This window comes from Euwallacea similis, chromosome 4 (genome assembly GCF_039881205.1).
Source record: "Euwallacea similis isolate ESF13 chromosome 4, ESF131.1, whole genome shotgun sequence".
Taxonomy (NCBI): Eukaryota; Metazoa; Arthropoda; class Insecta; order Coleoptera; family Curculionidae; genus Euwallacea; species Euwallacea similis.
This window is the reverse complement of record NC_089612.1, coordinates 2035093-2053365: the sequence shown is the minus strand read 5'-3', so window position 1 is coordinate 2053365 and position 18273 is coordinate 2035093. Positions and strand designations below refer to the sequence as shown.

Genomic DNA, 18273 nt, shown 5'->3' with positions numbered 1-18273 from the left:
AAAAACTACAAATACACTAAAATTACATCAAATCTCTGAAAATAATGTGAATTTCAAATAAATTCTTAAAAATAAAAAATAATATAGATTGTTTTCAAAATTATTAAATCAATTTCACTAAGGAAAAAGAGGACAATAAAAATTCGAAGAAGCTACCGGTAACTTCGTTAAGATCGACGGATATCTACAAAAATTTGCTGAGGACTTAAATAGATCTCAAATAAAATTTCTAAATTAATTTAAAAAAAACAAAGGGAATTTTTCATCAATAATACTGAAGACGTCACAGACCGCTGTTGCTATTTTGCGCTCTAGTTCGTGACCTGTAATTAGAACTAGAAAAAAGCTGGTTGAAGATCGGCGCAGTTGGCGACAAATTTAAATTTGAATTACGTATCTACTTGCGACAATATTTATTAAAGACTGTTTTTATTACATAACATCACTCACATAAAACAAAAATTGGAAATACAATAATTAGTTCAGTCTTCTCTTATTGATACTGCAATTAACAACATTATTTCATCACGGCTCCTCTGCAGGAGAAACACAGCTCTATATGGCACTCTAAAGGGCATACCAAACAGGCTCATTGGAATACCAACTGGGCTCCGTCATGGGCTTGAGCAAGTAGCACCACGCTATAAAACCCACTACAAACAAACACCAAACTACGATTTTCTTGGGTTGTTTGTAAGTGGTGACTTCCACTATATCGGGAAAACCCATGTGGTTGCAAAAGGCATGTACTACAAAGATGGATAGGAAATGGCCAGTCCTGTAGAACAAATAGGCTGAATATGCTCCAAATATTGTCGTGTACAGAAACTGAAAACCTGAGAAATTTGTTATATTTATGCAGAGACTGTCTAGACTACGAAACGTACAAGAAATCTTCAACGCAGTACTGAAGTTCATACCGAACTTTAGTCGTTCCTGCATGTGGTGGAAATGGGCTATAAGCATTTATTTAATAAGTTATCTTTGTTTTGTTGATGAATTCCACATACTTACCTACTCCAAATAACAAGGGATTGATCAGAATAGCTGCCAATGGCGGAAAACATTGCAAAAGCAACGGTAACATACAACTTCTATATGTAAATTCTTCAGACAACGGTGCTACGATATGGTTTCTCATCCACATTAGATTTGTCAAATTAGAGAGCCAATAGGTCTCCTCTGAAAAAACTTGGTAAATAACTTACACAGAATTGCTTAAGAAAATTACCTGTATAAATTTTAGATAAACCGCTGAAAAGCTCCATGGAAATTGGCCCCAGAAAAAGGATCATCGTCAAGAAAAGTGGCATGAAGAAAGCTGGCGTCAGTCCCTTGGTTTTTAGGCCTAAAACCTCGAAAAAAGACACCTGAGGAAATTGCTTAATTAATGCCGAGTTGAGCTTCAGAATAGTAAGGAGGCACCTCTTTGAGTAACGCTTTGTTGAGGCCCAGATAGAGGAAGCAGGGTGCCACAAAAAGCATGATAAACACACTTATGAAGCGTCTTGTTATGGTGGATGGATGATCCCTAGAAGCAGAAAAAGCGTTTTTGAAGTTTCTCTGTAGGGACAATATGTCTTAAATTATACAGGGTGTTTTAGAGACATTTACAATTTACGATATTATTGATTTTTAACGACATCATCGCATATCTACAGAAAAAAGTAAAGTCAACGTACATTATTTCTAATTCATCAAATTAAAACAGTGACAGTAGTAAAGTAAACATGTTTTTATTTAGAATAACGTTTACTAACGAAGAATATGCAGACATGGTTTTGCTAACGATAATGCGCTTGAAGTGGTTAGGTCGCATTAATCAGAACGAGAAATTCCCAATCATAGAATATTTGTAAGAGTTTATCAAGCGTTAAAGGAAACTGGCCATTTTCTTCGTGTCCTGTCCCCCGCGAAGCCCAGATCTCACACCTCTAAATTTTTACGTTTAGTCACATAAAATTTCAAGTGTATTCGCAATCGATCAACTCTAGGAGAGAATTGATAAGACGAATACAAGAAACGTGCGAATCAATGCACGGAAATCCGCGAGAAATTGGTTGAGAGAAATCAATTTCTCAACGAAGTAGATTATGTATTCGAAAAGGAGTGACAGTTTAAACCGTTTTTGCATTAAATGTATCAATTAGATAAACTCTATTTATGTTATTTACGTTTAAAGTGTATCTCGTTAAAGTTTTAGTAATCAATAAATTGTCTGCAAACCAAGAACATTTAGTATGATTTTCGAATATCTCTAAAATAATTGAAAATGGAACCATTAGCTATATGACATGAATTGTTGGAAATGAGCTATATAATCATCCTTCGAAATAGCGTCCTCTCGTCATAGAACAACCTGTATAGTAGATACTATTCTAAAGGAATGCGATGCTGTTTCAGTTTCCGCGATATTTAAGGGAAAAGAAGACAAGTGGCCGTGAAGAGAATCTTTCCAAACGTGTCATCCTGTATATTTTTATATTTTTGAATTTTACTATTCTTAAGAATTCGTTAACGCATATCGCTATATCAATCTCTTTTCGTTTTTAAGAGATCTGAGGGTTTATGAAGATACATAACTAAAACAAGTTTTTCTATTATTATAAGGCCGAAAACACAGTTTTCTCAAATTGGAGACCCGGTATATTAATGAATATTGTGAACCTACGATGACAAGGAACGGAAAAATCCCTTAACATTTTCCTATTTCCATGTTTGTCGGCTTTCAGTTATGTATGCACCTAATGGTAGAAACCATTTTCGATAAGTTTGAGAGGCTAAAACTACTTTTTTACATAGAATGTCTTGTATATGTTGGAATAACATTATGAACGTTTTCCATGGTTGAGAAATGCTAATGTTTATCAAAATATAGAAAGACAAACTAATGAATTTACTGCTACTCGGTCACATCTCTACCTTTCCATACCCCAATTTTCTATTTTTTCGTTTTTGCCTTTTTTCTCAGTTCCTGGTAAATACAACTGTTCGATATAGGATTCCTTGAAACTAGGCCATCTAGTAGCGACGGTAGCAGTGACCTCGTTCGACAGTACTTCACTCCTAGATGGATCTGTCAGTTCGTCCATCATTACCGTATTATTAACTCTAATACCATTAAACTAAAATTATAAATCTACAAAATCTATGACATACATTATATGCTCAAATCCCCTCCGTTGGATATTCTTCGTTGGAGTGACATGGAAAGTGTTCTATTTGAAAATGTGTCGTATGAAATTTAATTGTTAGAGCGTCCGAAAATAGGCAAAATAAACAGGAAACTCTCATTTCCTATTTACCGAATAATCGACGCTGCCAGCCGGAATTGTGCAGTATTTTTAGAGAAACGGGGCCAGCAGGACCGGTCCAGCAGTACAGTTCAACCGCAAGGGTTTAAAAATAATTTCAGTAAAGCTTTTTATAGAAACGCACAGGTTGTGGGAACTGGCGTTCCACCTTCCTTTAATGGAAAAATTAAGATGTTTCAAAAGGAGGAGAGAATTTTCGCAGATAAGCGATAATGGCAATAACCATAGAAGTTGAGAGACCAAGCCGGTTGGATTTTAATCTGCTCCTAAACGTCAAGAAATACAGGGGCACATTGATATATACGTATGAAACGATGCAAGAACATGTTTAACGTTAGACACCTATTTACACTTATACAAAGCGTTTAACCTCATCTGGGGTGATAACTAACATTACCTACGTTTAAAACCCCTGTACCATCATTAAGCGCCCCATTTCAAGACCAAGCATAAATTATAAATAACCGTTATTTAAACAATATGCATAAATAAAAGGGAAAGTCGGCGTTTAGCCTAAACCCAGGAGAGAGAAAGCCCCGTTTTGGGGCGCTTCCCAAGTCCCAGCAGCCCGGTAAATTAAATATTAAAATATTCGGAATTTTTCCATATCGCTCCCTTGGGTTCCCACGGGCTCGCTCTGACCCTACAGTGTTGTCATGCGCAGCAATCGATGAATTCAATACAGTTGATATTAAACGTTTACACAGTAGTGGAAGAATTAAATTAATAGAAAAATTGGGCTAGTGTTTTGGCAAAACAGCAATAATTACAAATTTAAATTTGAATTAACAATCATCAAAGCGATGAAGTTTTTGTGATTAGAAACTGATATATGTTCTTTGAAAATTTGATCCTCTTGGCAATGTCTCAGGCGCTATTGCCAAGGCATGAGTTCAGCAATCCAGTACCTCAAGCTTGACAATTATTTACAAAATAATTCAGTTTTTTTAACCAGAAAAGTGAATATTAAAAAAATAGCCCATGGTAACAATTTAATTTAAAGTTTTAAAGAGAAAATGCTTATTAGTCACCTCGGTAAGGTGATTTTTTTCCAAAAAACTCCTTAGTAATAACCCCTTTTGTGCATCGTGGCAACGTTGAGTACGCAGGCAGTTGTCAGACTTGGGACGGGTGCGCGGTTTGGGGGGCGAGAGGCGGCTATTGTAGGTTTCTGTGGCAGGCGTTCGCTTTCGCGAAGTGATTCTGTTGAATTTCTGTAGGAATATCCACACTCACCTATTGTACGGGCTGTTCCAGACGTGCAAACTCGCCAGATAAGTCACCGATAATAAAAAGCAAATCCCCACCGAAACAAAACAATTGAAAATCGCCTTGAAATCGTGTTCCATTTTGACATTTCCTCGCGGGTCACGGGACGCAAACTAGGAGCGACGATTGGCCGAAGATCGGCGCACGCGCTCCCTTCGCCGTTCCGAAAATCACCAGCGGAAAATGGCTGCCAGTGCTAGTGCCAGTGTTTCCTTTGTTTAGGAGTGGAAAATTGCTTCGAAAAAGGGCTCGAGCCGCCGGGACATCATGCCGAGCGCTTCCTTCACGGCCTCCAGGTCGTACGTGCGTCGATCCCGCAGGAAAACCGGCGCCAACAGGATTCCTACGCCTTCCAGAACCACAAATGGTGAGTCGTAGACGTTCTACACCGTAATTTCAATATTGAACTCGACCCGGATTTTCCTGTTGAAAACTGGCTTTGATGCGACATTCCACCGCAGAGCCCCATTTCGCCTCGATTTCATTGATTTTCGGTTTTTTTGTGGGTGTTGTGCCACAAAGGACCTGCCTAGTTTATTTGTCAAAAGTGGAAATGTCAGTGAACGGTTTTATAAATAAAACATTCCTGCAGATAGATTCAGCCTCAATCCTCCCTCAGCTTGTGGTAGCTACTTGTTCTCTCTAGTAAAAATATTACTAGCAAACTTCTCATTTATTTGACCATTGGTCTGTTTAACCCAAGGTCTGACCTCAGTTTGGGCCTTCTTTGTTCTTTTAGAGGGAGGTGAATCTCACCTTTCCAGACCTTGTTCGAAGTCCTTCCAGATTCAACCACTTGTTTTAAGGATTCCATTGGAAGCTTTTTCAAAAATCTGCTTTACTTGGTAAAAAAGTTAAGGTCACAGGAAATGGTGTGTTATGTGTTCAATTGAAAGTACCTATAAATGTTTCATTCAGTTTTTGTTGTAACCAAGCTGTATAGTAATGTCAAGGTGGCAAAATTGTGCAGTTTGAGCTATGTTTTTAATGTAAAGACATAGGAATATTAAGTAGATTTTTAAGGCTTAGGTAACACTTAAACCTGTACATGAAAAGAGCATATGGACAGGAAAACCAGTGCCTCAGATTTACCCTAACTAAGAGCTAAAGATACTATTACTGAGTGTAGATTTAAGCTTTTTTACTTTTTAAAATATATGTATACATGGCCCAGAAAATAAAAAAATCATAATATGTTATTTCTGAATATTTCACCCCTGTGAGTTTGTAAACCTCACACCAATCATTGTTTTCAGTTTCACTATTCACAGTCCTAAACCTTTCTATCTTTTGCAGGCACTTAAGATTTCAAACCATTACAAACTTTTTCTAAGTTTCTTATTATTATGAACAAAATCAATAAAGATAAGGAAGGAGGTTTTCCAATGATTATTCTCAGCTGATTGTAAATCTATTGCTTACTTAAGTGGCTGTAAAGAATTATCAAAAGTAGGACGCTGATTAAGCCATTTGTTATTTACCATCAAACATAGCAAAAGCTTTTTAACAGGCCTTGATTGTTACTCATGGTATGCATACAAGTATTTCAACTTTCCATCACATCAAAAGAGGGCATTAGGAATACCTAGTATTTTGAAATAAATTGATAGTTATTTATCTTGCATTAATATTCAGGAGTTCTTCAGTCCTTATGGTCATAAAAATTACTTGTACAAATTACAAAACACTGATACAGTATTGATTTTGTTTCATTCCCCAAAAATCAAGTGAAATAACACTTTTTTTCATTTTTTTGAAGATCTTCTATACCTTAGTTCATCTATAAGTTGGAGTTATATGGTTTGAGGGAAAAGTATTCCTCATTGATTGTATCATATTTGAAGGGTAACCATCAAATAACTTGTGTCATTTATAATAATGAATTATCTTATTTTTAAATGCCGGCAATTCAACAAGGTGTTACCCCAGGATCGATACCAGGTCCACACCTCTTTGTATTGTTTGCCAATGAGCTGTTCCAAGAATTGACAAATTTATTGGTATGCCAGTGTACAAAAGCACTTCCATTATTTTGTGTGAAAAATGAGAGCAGTGCTATTAATTGTGCTTTCTGTGAGTACCACTGAGATATGTCAATTGGCACATCTTGGGGATGACAGAGGCAGGTGGGGCAAACAAAATTACTTTGGCAAATCATTCTTACCAGCTCATCCACAATTTTGATTTTTACCATAGTTAGAATATAAAAAAAAATACAAGAAAAGAATTTTCCACAAATTGGTCAACATAAAAGTAGAAAGAAACAAAGTTAATAAGAAACAAGATAAGGATAACTTTAATTCTGTCAATTATAACAATAATAATGTCAAATACATATTAAATAAAACAACTAAATCTTCTTGGTCTCTATGTGATGTTTTCTTGATTTATTTGGATACTTAATATTAATTAGATTCCTTATCTATTTGTTAAATTTAATATAGTGTATGTTTCCCACAGTTGAGTACTACCTACATATTTGTAATCTTTTCATACAGTTTTCATTGTATTTTTTGTTGGTAACTAATAATTTTAATTATGTATAACAAAGAAATAGTTTGTCTTCTAGTGAGTTGAATGAGATCACAGTCTAATTGTGAGTTTTCCTTTGTCTCCCATTATTTGGATTTCTTGGTTATATTTTGCCATTTACCCCTACAACTTCCTTCTCCTTTACTCCTCCTTCTCCTTCTCCTCTTCCTCCAAACATAGTCTAACAATCCTTCAAATAGTTATATTATATTTCTAGTTGTCTTAATAATGGCTTAAAATATAGAAGCCGAGACGTCGACAGAAAACTCACTTTCAAAAAATCCTATCCTAATGCCACAAAACTTCAATTTTCCTACAGATATTTGTTATATTGAAGCTAACTGTCTCTTATTCATACAGAACCATGTGAATCCACCTGCCCCGTCCAAATCGCCCCAGCGCCACCAATACCAGGAAGTTCCTCGACGCCGAACCAGGCTGCGCCACCAGCTCAAGGGGGCTCTGGAGGGTCCTCTTTGGGTGGGCCGCTGGCCGCTCACCAGTCGCCCTATGATCTGAGAAGGAAGTCGCCCCAACATCATGGAGGCGCAGACGGCGCCGGCGTGCCCGGCCCTAGCACTAGTGCCGCTACAGCTTGCGGGGCCCCCGCTAGCCCCTCGTGCTCCAGCGGTGGCGCCAGTGGGAGCGGGTACAGCTCGGCCATGTTGCCAGCCCGGAAAAGGCCTAGGCGGACGTGTTCCGCTTCTTATGAGAGTAAGTAGATGCATTTGAGGCTTTAGGATTTGCTAGAGTGAAGATTAAACTACAGGGTTGGGCGAGAGGGAGAGAGAGAGGATACTCTAAAATAGTGAAAATACCAAAGTTAAATTTCCAAGGAAAACGAGACTCATGATTGAATATACAAGAATATATAATATATTTGTTTACTGAATTTTCAATTTAGCATTGTCCACCTTCAGTACGTTACAATAACGTTGACGTTCCTTAAAAGGTGTCTCTCTTTCCTTTCTCAGAAAGTTTTCCATCTTTAACACTGACTTTCCAAGTGCCCAACTCAAGTTAAAACGGATGATAAAACGCGCTAAAGAGAGTTAAATAAAACTTATGCCTCCATGTTCCTTTAGCATGTACAAATACAGCAGCTCACTACCTCCAGTACGAGTTGCCGGACGAAGTATTGCTCACCATTTTCAACTATCTTCTAGAGCAGGACTTGTGTAGAGTCAGCCAGGTTTGCAAGCGATTCAATGTCATCGCGAACGATACCGAGTTGTGGTAAGTTGAAAATATAATCAACAATTTAATATATAGCCGATATTACACCAACAACAATTTGTTCATGAATTTCGTCATGAAGTTCGGTTCACGTATTAATTCACGAAGACCTTTATATGAAGTTATTCACGGATTAAAGCGTGTTCTAATTTTCGTCAATCTTTCCGTGAATTCGGGGCTGCCAATACTTTAAAAATTCCCAGTTGTAACGAAAATGTTCTCTTATGTTACTTACTATCTTTTAATTTTTGTACTTTTGGTCTATAACTTGGTCGCAAGAATGTGTGCGAAATAATATAATGCTAACAAATAATATAAACATGTTTTTATAAACAATTGTTGGTAAAACTAACAATAAATTATTTGGAAGTCCACTTCATGAATCTTTATGTCAGTGTAAAACTAATAGACCTCCATGAGGAAATTGTCAGTGCAATGCCAGATTAACAAATAAGCTAATTAATTGGAGGTTTCGGATATATATCAATATATTAAAAAATAATAATAATGAACTAATTTATTACTAGTAATAGACTAACACTTCCTGTGTTTTTTTATTTATTTCAAAATTGAATTAAATGAAAACAAATCGTTATCTATAACTATAACTATAAAATTAATTAAATCGATGTTTATTTTGAAAAATTAATTAGGGTTTTATCATTCGAATAGGAACTGAAATGTACTACTCTCGCCGATTCTTCCGACAGTTACAATTTGTATTTGCTACCTTTTGCATTTTGATTTAAGTATTTAAATAAAATTTTAAAAAGTTTTGCAGCTTTTTCGGTTCCTAATCGGTTTCGAAGCTTTGACTGTACCATGCCAAATGATAAAAAATGCCTTTCTAATTCAGCTGTTGTTGCAGCGCAGGTAGTCAACAGAAAAATGTTTTTTTTTAAGTATAGTTTTTTCCTTGAACATTTTTATATAAGGTAGTAGGAATGTATTTCAACACTAATAATGCTTAGTACTGCTGAAGTAGCTTTAAGGAGCTTGATATCGCGAGTTAGTAAAGTTAGAAAATGTGCAGATCATCCATATTGAAGAATGTGTGTCTTTGGTGAAAAGTCACTCGGCATTTTTTAAACATTTGCTGCATTATCAGTCACAAAACTGCGTACTTTGCGATATGAGGAGTTAACGTTATTTTTAATATAACAATACTGCAGCAAATAACTGGTTTATTGTATACATTACTCCAGCCATCCAGGGATATACTGGCTGATATATTTTTTATTTTATTTCGGTTGATTTCCTTCATTTCGCTAAGTACTAAATCTAGAAACTGAACTGGTTAAGTGAGAGCCCCTATAAATTCCAGAGGCAATATGTATAGAACACATTTTCCTAAATTCAGAATGATCAGTTGGTTGAAGGATGTGTTGGTAGGATAAAGATATTTTTTTAAAAACTTTAATTTTGGACGACTTTCTCCTTTTCAGGAAGCGATTATATCAAAGCGTGTACGAGTACGATCTTCCTTTGTTCAATCCAGCACCGTGTCGTTTTGAATTTATCAGTCCCGAAGAATCCGAATTGGCCAATCCGTGGAAAGAGTCCTTTCGGCAGCTATACCGCGGCATCCACGTGCGACATGGCTATCAAGAGTTGAGTTTCAAGGGCAGGAATTTGGTTTATTTCAATACAGTTCAGGTAAGAACACTTCTCCACTTATTTTTATCCAAATTTGAATAAAAAATATACTTTTCTTTATCCTACTCGTGGAATCTTTTAAGAAATTTTATCTAAACTTTAACTCAAACTTTCATCTTATGTTTTCGGATGAACTTGGCAGTTTGACACTACTGATTTTACTCTTTGATTGGGTTTCCTCAGGGTGCGTTGGACTACGCAGACGAACGTAGTAGCAGCAACAGCACAACAGGTGCTGTGACTGGTTCCTGCGCGAGTAGCCATTCTTCAGAAGCTGGTAGCGACGCTCAACAGGGGGCATTGATATTCCTCCACACGGGTACCTACAGAGGCGAGTTTTTGGTTATCGATTCCGATATCGCTTTACTAGGTAAGTCTTCAAAACTCAAAAAATAAATGATGGGTTCACCAGGATAAATTGGTCTACGAATGCAGAAAACGTTGATGTTTTCCGTAATTTTTGACAAGTTCATAAAGTGAAGTTAATCAAGCTGATATATATAACATAATTCTTCAAATTTTTGAGTATCTGTGGATGTTCGATTGTCATACCCGACAAAATTAAAAACATTGCATGTCACAGACAGAAAACCCATGGTGTTTTCAGGTTGTCATGAAAATTAAAGAAAAATTGAAAATAAACAACAAAAAAATCATAGGCGTCGAATATTTTTACTTTTATACAGACCATAAATTGATAATTTTGGTATTATTTTTGCGGCTTTAAAGATTAATTAGTTTCTTATCTCTTTAGGGGCCGCCCCGGGCAACGTTGCCGAGTCGGTAATACTAGAACGCGAGTCGGAATCAACCGTAATGTTCGTTGAAGGTGCTAAATATGCATACGCCGGTCATTTAACACTGAAATTCTCGCCTGACGTCACTTCTACGGTACCCCATCACAAGCACTATTGCCTGGAAGTGGGCGAGAATTGCAGCCCCACCGTGGACCATTGCATTATTCGTAGCACTTCCGTGGGTAAGTTTTATTGTGTGCTCATTTAGTAAATTCATTGACATACAAGTCTTTCGTCCAAGATTTGATGAATCAGTGGTTTGGAAACTTTCTTTTTCGTTTCTAATGATTACCGAAATTTACACAGCGCTTTCACTAATTCGTATTTGATTTGTATATCGTTTGTATTTTATTAAAAACCTCTTTAGTTGGAGCTGCAGTGTGCGTAAGCGGAGTGGGCGCCAATCCAGCTATCCGCCACTGCGACATCAGCGACTGCGAAAATGTTGGTCTCTACGTGACGGACTACGCACAAGGCACTTACGAGGACAACGAGATAAGCCGGAATGCATTGGCGGGCATTTGGGTTAAAAACTACGCCAATCCGATAATGCGTAGGAATCACATTCACCATGGTCGCGACGTGGGGATATTCACTTTCGATAATGGATTGGTGAGTTTAACCTATCTTTGGTGCGAATTTGGTCGTGATTGGTCGGTGTCGCAGGGTTACTTTGAAGCTAACGACATTCACAACAATCGCATTGCCGGATTTGAGGTAAAAGCGGGCGCCAATCCAACGGTGGTCCAGTGCGAGATCCACCACGGCCAGACTGGGGGGATATACGTGCATGAAAATGGACTGGGGCAATTTATAGACAACAAGATACATTCGAATAATTTCGCTGGGGTGTGGATCACATCAAACAGCAATCCGACGATTAGGAGGAACGAGATCTATAACGGTCATCAGGTAAAGAGAATTGAAGACAAAAATCGTAGTAAATATGTATTTCTTGACTTAGAGAGAGTGTAGTCCATACCCAATATTTTGAATTCTTAATGAGTATTTCCAGATTCGTTTGTATAACATATTGTAATCTATTTGACTGCATTTTTAACCGGTAGGGTGGAGTGTACATATTCGGCGAAGGTCGAGGTCTTATCGAGCACAACAACATCTACGGCAACGCGTTAGCCGGTATTCAGATCCGCACTAATAGCGATCCGATTGTGCGACACAACAAGATCCATCATGGACAACATGGAGGCATTTACGTGCACGAAAAGGGCCAGGGTCTTATCGAAGAGAACGAGGTGATATTCTCCTGTAAAATTATTGTTTTTGAGGCCGTCTAATTGTGTGGTTTCTCTAGGTCTATGCAAATACATTGGCCGGGGTATGGATTACCACGGGTAGTACGCCGGTGTTGCGGCGTAATCGAATCCATTCGGGTAAACAAGTGGGCGTCTATTTTTACGATAATGGACACGGGAAGCTGGAGGACAACGACATCTTTAATCATCTGTATTCCGGTGTTCAGATTAGGTAAATATAAGTGTTCTGTTCTCTATATTTATTTACATAATATGGGAGGAAAGTGCTGTTTTTACCCCCACGAATAATTTTGAAACATCCGAGGGAGAAAAAGACATTTTTTTCCAGAGGTGTATAACTAATTTTTCCTGTGGCAATCTCCCAACTTGCGATGCAAATGCAGCGACACAAGTTTCTTGAAAATTGACAGCGAATGAGGCACAAAAGCTTTGATTTCGATACAGGTGTACTATTACAGTTTTTATATTTTCTAGGACGGGTAGTAATCCGGTGATTCGTGGCAATAAAATCTGGGGAGGACAAAATGGTGGTGTGTTGGTTTATAATGGTGGACTAGGACTGCTAGAGCAGAACGAAATCTTTGACAATGCGATGGCAGGTGTCTGGATCAAAACCGATTCAAATCCGACGCTTAAACGCAACAAAATATTCGACGGGCGAGATGGAGGTATTTGCATCTTCAACGGCGGAAAGGTGAGCAATTTCCGACTGCAAGCACTTCGATTCAATTGCATAAAAATACTACTAACCCGATCTTTATCCACGAAATTATTTGAGCCTTTGTTCTAATCTTAACTAGGAGTTTAATCGTAGCTACCTTGAGGTTAGTTGAGGTTAGTATAGGTTAGAACTTTAACACCCTTGACTAACCTGAACTGTGATCAAACCAAACCTGAGCCTTATATCCTTAGTAGAAGTAGTAAAGCGGAGTGTCAAAATTCCACTATTTTCTTTGATATGACGTTATTAACGGACAACTTTTTCGATATTGTGTCATAAAATGAGATCCTGTTCCTGGAAACATTTTTAACGATTTGTTGGTTTTACGTTTCAGGGCATTCTAGAAGAAAATGACATATTCCGCAACGCACAGGCCGGCGTCCTGATCTCTACCCAATCACATCCAATCCTGCGAAGAAATCGCATTTTCGACGGTTTGGCAGCCGGGGTCGAGATCACGAACAATGCCACTGCTACCTTAGAATTCAATCAAATCTTTAATAACAGATTTGGGGGTTTGTGTTTAGCGAGTGGCGTACAACCCATCATCAGGGGCAATAAGGTCAGTTAAGATACCAAACTATTGTAAAAAGGAAATATTCATTACAATAAAACTATATTTTATACATTATAAACTTAAAAAAATGGAAAAATGATTAAATTAACTAACTCAATACAAAATGCTATAAAAATTACAGATTTTCAACAATCAAGATGCGGTGGAAAAGGCAGTCTCGAACGGACAGTGTCTGTATAAGATATCATCTTATACCTCGTTCCCTATGCACGACTTTTACCGCTGTCAAACGTGCAACACCACCGACCGTAACGCCATTTGCGTGAATTGCATCAAGACGTGCCACGCTGGACATGACGTCGAATTTATACGTCATGACAGGTAGGCAGTCGCTTGTTGGCACTAATTCCAACGTTTTCACATATCTCCGTTCATAGGTTCTTCTGCGACTGCGGCGCCGGCACCTTAACGAACCAATGTCAGTTGCAAGGTGAACCCACCCAAGACACGGATACCCTGTACGATTCGGCGGCACCAATGGAATCGCATACGTTAATGGTGAATTAGATTGGCAACTTTGTTATATCAATAATGCGGACTACTTAATTTTCCGTTGGTGTTGTGTAAATGGGACTTTTTTCTTGTTTGGAAAGCGTGTTTGTTTGAGTGTGCCTCGGGTGATATTTATAGTCCTGTTGGAGTTATTGTCTTTGAGAGAATAAAAGGAGGAAGAACGATGGGGTGGGAAAAAGGGTAAGTCGTCGCGAAAGTTCAGTGTTGTAGGTAAAGGTAGGTAAGTTGTTATTAAAATTGAGAAAATACTTCAAGCTTATTAAAAAATTTATTTGTGTCGTTTTGTGACAAAATGGCACATATAAATTTGATAAAATTAGCCGAAGATGACTCTAAGGGCTAAAAACACAAATTAAGTCGTATTTTCAGCAGTTTGTCAAGAACAAAAACGTGGACTTCAGCTGCCAATTTTTATATGGCGTCGTTTGGGTACTAAATTATACAAGACAAAAGATAAATACGTTATTTTGTCAAGAAACAAATTATTTCTATAGTTTCAGAAATATTTCTCAAAACTAAATCCAGATTTTCCGCTCTCTGTTAAGGGCCAGAAGGCTTTAAATTTTGCCACCAAAAAAAAAGTTAAAATCGCGGCTTTCGCGACATCACCCATCCAACTCTGTACATTTTTCTAGCTTTACACTACGTAGAACGTACGCATAAGTTACGAGTAATTCTTGTACAGTAATCGTTAGAAATTTCTTTTTAAGTTTATACTCTCTATCATTATTGTTTAGCTAATTATTGTTATTTGTGTATTTTAATTTATTTATCTTTATTTGGACATTATTGTTGTCAATCAAGTACCTTATAGACAGTTTACGCAAAACGACCTTGTGTCTTTAAACTGATCACCAAAATAGCTGTCTATAATCTGGGCATTTAAAAACATTTTTATAGAACCTCCTCAAATCAAAATATTAAGAACAAACGATAATTTCAAACCTACAGATTGAGATATAGCTTTAATGATGTCGTTAAAAAACGGGGTGATAATGGTGATGTCACTATTCGATTTTTAAGCCAGTATCGCAGTCTCGGTTACACAATTGAAGAGCTGTCGATTGGTATAAATGTAATTTTGTAAATAGTTTTTGTACCCTCTTTAAGTGGTGTTTTTTTGTACTTTACGAAAGTTTCGTATATAGCACTGCGACCGATCGAAACGTTTTGAAATACATAAGTTGTGATGGTGCCATAGCTTGCAATAGGTTTTCCTTCAAGATGGCGTTTAGCAATGAACTGTCAAACGTCCATTTTGAAGAGTTGATTTTTTCGGTAACATACACACGAGTTGGTTAGTTTAAGGTATTTTCAGTAAAAAAGTACTATTGAAATCCGATATAATGGTTAAGGCGCGGGAAAAATTTTCTTTTAAGCGACACGTAACAGTGATATCGAAATTTTCAAGTAATAATGAAGCTGTAATAAGTCAATTTTAATGAAATGGTAGTGGTGTTCTTTAAATTTCTCAACTAAAATTTTTTTAACATAAATCTACGAAATTACTCGAAAGGCGCTGCATAAAATTCTTAACCTCAGCCTTAACCGTTCTTTTTAATTAAGTTGTTATAACGGTACTCATTTTCTTGCCCTTTAACGTGCATCAACTTCTTTTTCGGTTTCCTCATAAGTTTCTATAGTGTGTAAATAGGGCGATGGTTAAACGACGAACACGGTATAAAACTGTGGACAGATTCAGAGTTGTCCCGCTACCCTAATCGTTCCTTTGAAGAGTGTTTTTTTTATATGACTGAAGTTGCATGTAAAATAAATTAATGTAATATATTGTCCTTTTTCTAATGGTGGTACCACTTAAATGGAGAGCGTAGGTTAAGTGAGTAGGCGTAAGTTAATGTCAGGCTTAAATATATCTACTGACTTTCGGCGGTCACTAGCGATAGATAGCACTTGTATTGTACTGTGTACATTAATACAAAAAAAAATATATGGTTTCGAAATTGCAAAACTAGTTTTAAATTAATTGAAAGTTGCCTGGGAATCGAAATCGGCAAATACAGTGTCAAACTCCTTGGAGGCAAAGGAGGTGTCGTTGTTGTAGTAATCTTGGCAATCGGGCATGTTTTGTAATTTTGCCGGCAAGGGGTCTACGATGAACAAGGAATGTTCCAGTGCCTGGAAATGGTGAAGACGCTCTATAAATTTTCTTCAAAACGACAAAAATTACGTTTAAATTATGATGAAATGATAAACCTAAAAATAAACATACATCGCATTGTATTCACATTTGCGTGGAAACTGGTAATTAATGTCTATATAAAATGACAACTAACCAGCTGTGCACTAAGTCTCCTTTTTCCATCGTACATGATAATTTGCTTCATAAGATCTATCGTGAGGTTGTCGGCAGTAGGTAAAATTACTCCCCACCTCTTGCCTGAGCTCGAAATGAAGGAAATCTTATTGTAGTCGGGCAGATCTGTTAAATCAGGCCACGTCTCTTTTGTGGGAATTCCCAACGTGTTCAGCACTATAGCCAGTTGCTCAATGTCAGTTTCGCCCTAAAAAAAGCTAAGTGATTTCTTTAGGTGTGCTATTAATTACGTTAGGTACCTGAAACTTCGAAATTTGATACTCGAAAAAATTAGTGAAATATGATTTTGAAAGACATAAATACAGCAACACTTATTATTTACATCCAAGGAAATGTTCGGCTGTTTCCAGTCTATTTTCCCACCCAGTATACTCACAGGAAACAGCGGTTCTCTATTGATCATCTCTCCTATAATGCAGCCCACCGCCCACATGTCTACCGAGGGCGTGTACGTCCTGGAGCCGTAAAGCAGTTCCGGAGCTCGGTACCACCTTGTTGCCACCTGATGCGAGTACTGCCTATCCTTTTCTTGTTCATTGTAAATTCTGGCCAAACCAAGATCTGCGATTTTCAGCTGCCTTTTAGGGGAAATGAGCAGATTTGCCGGTTTAATATCCTATCATTCAACAAAAATTCAAGTTTTGGGATTCAAGGTAAAACAGAAATTTACCCTATGCATTATGTGATTGCGATGCATGAACGCGATCCCTTTGAGCATCATTTTAGCGTAACGCTTTATTTGCGCCAAGTTTAGCTGAGTTTTCTTCAAGATATCTTGGAGGCTGCAGGGGAGGAATTCCATGACGAGCACCACAGAACTGCCCATATTGGTGATGTCGATTAGCTTCACTATCTGATTTTGAAGAATTTTTATGATGAAATGGTGAATGCGCGATCAAGTTGCTTCAACGTGGGCTAATCAAAATTATTCTTTTGGCAAGCACCGAAAGCGTGAAGTTTGAATTAAATTTTAATGTCGTTTACAAAATGATGAAAACGTACAAAATGGGAGACATTAATTCAAAGTAAATCTTGACCAGATGGTGAAGGTCGGTACTGTATTAAATGAGAAAATTCGTGATATAGTGAATCATTACTAAAACTTCTTCAATTTTAGGATATTTGTGGATGAATGGTTAATTGCAAAAAATGACGAGTTTACAATGGAAGAGTACGCCAATGGCCCTATGAAGCCTTTTAGCTTATATTATTTTTCCTTTTGAGTTCTCTGACAATTATTAAAACATAAAAATTATCAGAAATTGGAAGTATTTAGTAACTTGAAGATTCAAAGAAATTTACAAAAAAGGTATTACTGAAAAATGTTTAACGTTTTCGGGTGCTTTTTTTAATATTTTCTATTTAAGCTATATAAATGAGTCGTGGCCAACACATCAGAGAAGATATAACCATAACTCTATAGTTATAGAACTCACAATCAAACAATTAATAGTGCGGTTATGTGTCCCTAACCGTTCCAAATTAGAGAAATCATATTACTAAGCGGGCATTGGTGTTCCTTGTTGCTTAATAAGAGCTACAGCTGCCGATGTCCTTCGAAGTTGAATGTATTTATAAAAGTCGTACTTACATTTTTGGCTTTCAATACGCGCAAAGCGCAGATTTCTCTCAATGTGTTCTTCGAGATTCCATGTGCCAGATTAACGCTGATTTTCTTCAAAGCTACCGATTGACCAGTTTGCAAATCGATGCCCCGGAACACGTATCCATGGGCCCCTTCCCCAGCTTTTCCTGTGATTTTGTAATTTTCCATTATTTTGCTTCATGGAACGGAATATGTAAACGAGAAATAACTGGTTGTGTGTATTCAAGTTTCAGTTTGAAAGGAGGTGTTTCCATGGAAGCAATTCTATCGAGCGGTTGTAAATGAAAATGTAGCTGTGATGATTGTTGAAAGAGTGCTAAACAAGAATGGAGAGCATACTCGATGACGCAAAAAAAATCGTTTGTGTTACATATGTTATGTTAAAACGTATTCGTTTAAAGTTTTAACATAACATATATGTTTTATTAACACCTGAAACA

At 37.2% G+C, this 18273-nt stretch overlaps 3 protein-coding genes across 3 annotated transcripts; 1 reads left to right on the top strand and 2 right to left on the bottom strand.

Annotated features, from left to right (window-relative positions):
- Positions 1–398: 398 nt before the first annotated feature.
- On the bottom strand, positions 399–4685 carry Sras (Ras converting CAAX endopeptidase Sras). Its single transcript, XM_066389808.1, has 6 exons — positions 4551–4685; positions 1426–1531; positions 1232–1370; positions 1015–1182; positions 888–956; positions 399–836 (listed from the first exon to the last, which is right to left on the bottom strand). The coding sequence occupies exons 1-6, from the start codon at positions 4661–4663 to the stop codon at positions 568–570; spliced, it is 864 nt and encodes a 287-aa protein (XP_066245905.1). The 5' UTR covers positions 4664–4685; the 3' UTR covers positions 399–567.
- A 129-nt stretch (positions 4686–4814) lies between these two features.
- Positions 4815–15861, top strand: FBXO11 (F-box protein 11). The gene is made up of 14 exons (XM_066389788.1): positions 4815–4950; positions 7476–7829; positions 8201–8351; positions 9797–10007; positions 10191–10377; positions 10762–10986; positions 11172–11416; positions 11471–11716; positions 11872–12060; positions 12120–12292; positions 12556–12775; positions 13137–13364; positions 13501–13700; positions 13757–15861. The coding sequence occupies exons 1-14, from the start codon at positions 4851–4853 to the stop codon at positions 13884–13886; spliced, it is 2859 nt and encodes a 952-aa protein (XP_066245885.1). The 5' UTR covers positions 4815–4850; the 3' UTR covers positions 13887–15861.
- LOC136408680 (cyclin-dependent kinase 20) lies at positions 15855–18055 on the bottom strand. Its single transcript, XM_066389805.1, has 5 exons — positions 17819–18055; positions 16898–17080; positions 16604–16843; positions 16187–16414; positions 15855–16028 (listed from the first exon to the last, which is right to left on the bottom strand). The coding sequence occupies exons 1-5, from the start codon at positions 17999–18001 to the stop codon at positions 15873–15875; spliced, it is 990 nt and encodes a 329-aa protein (XP_066245902.1). The 5' UTR covers positions 18002–18055; the 3' UTR covers positions 15855–15872.
- Between the last annotated feature and the right edge of the window lie 218 nt (positions 18056–18273).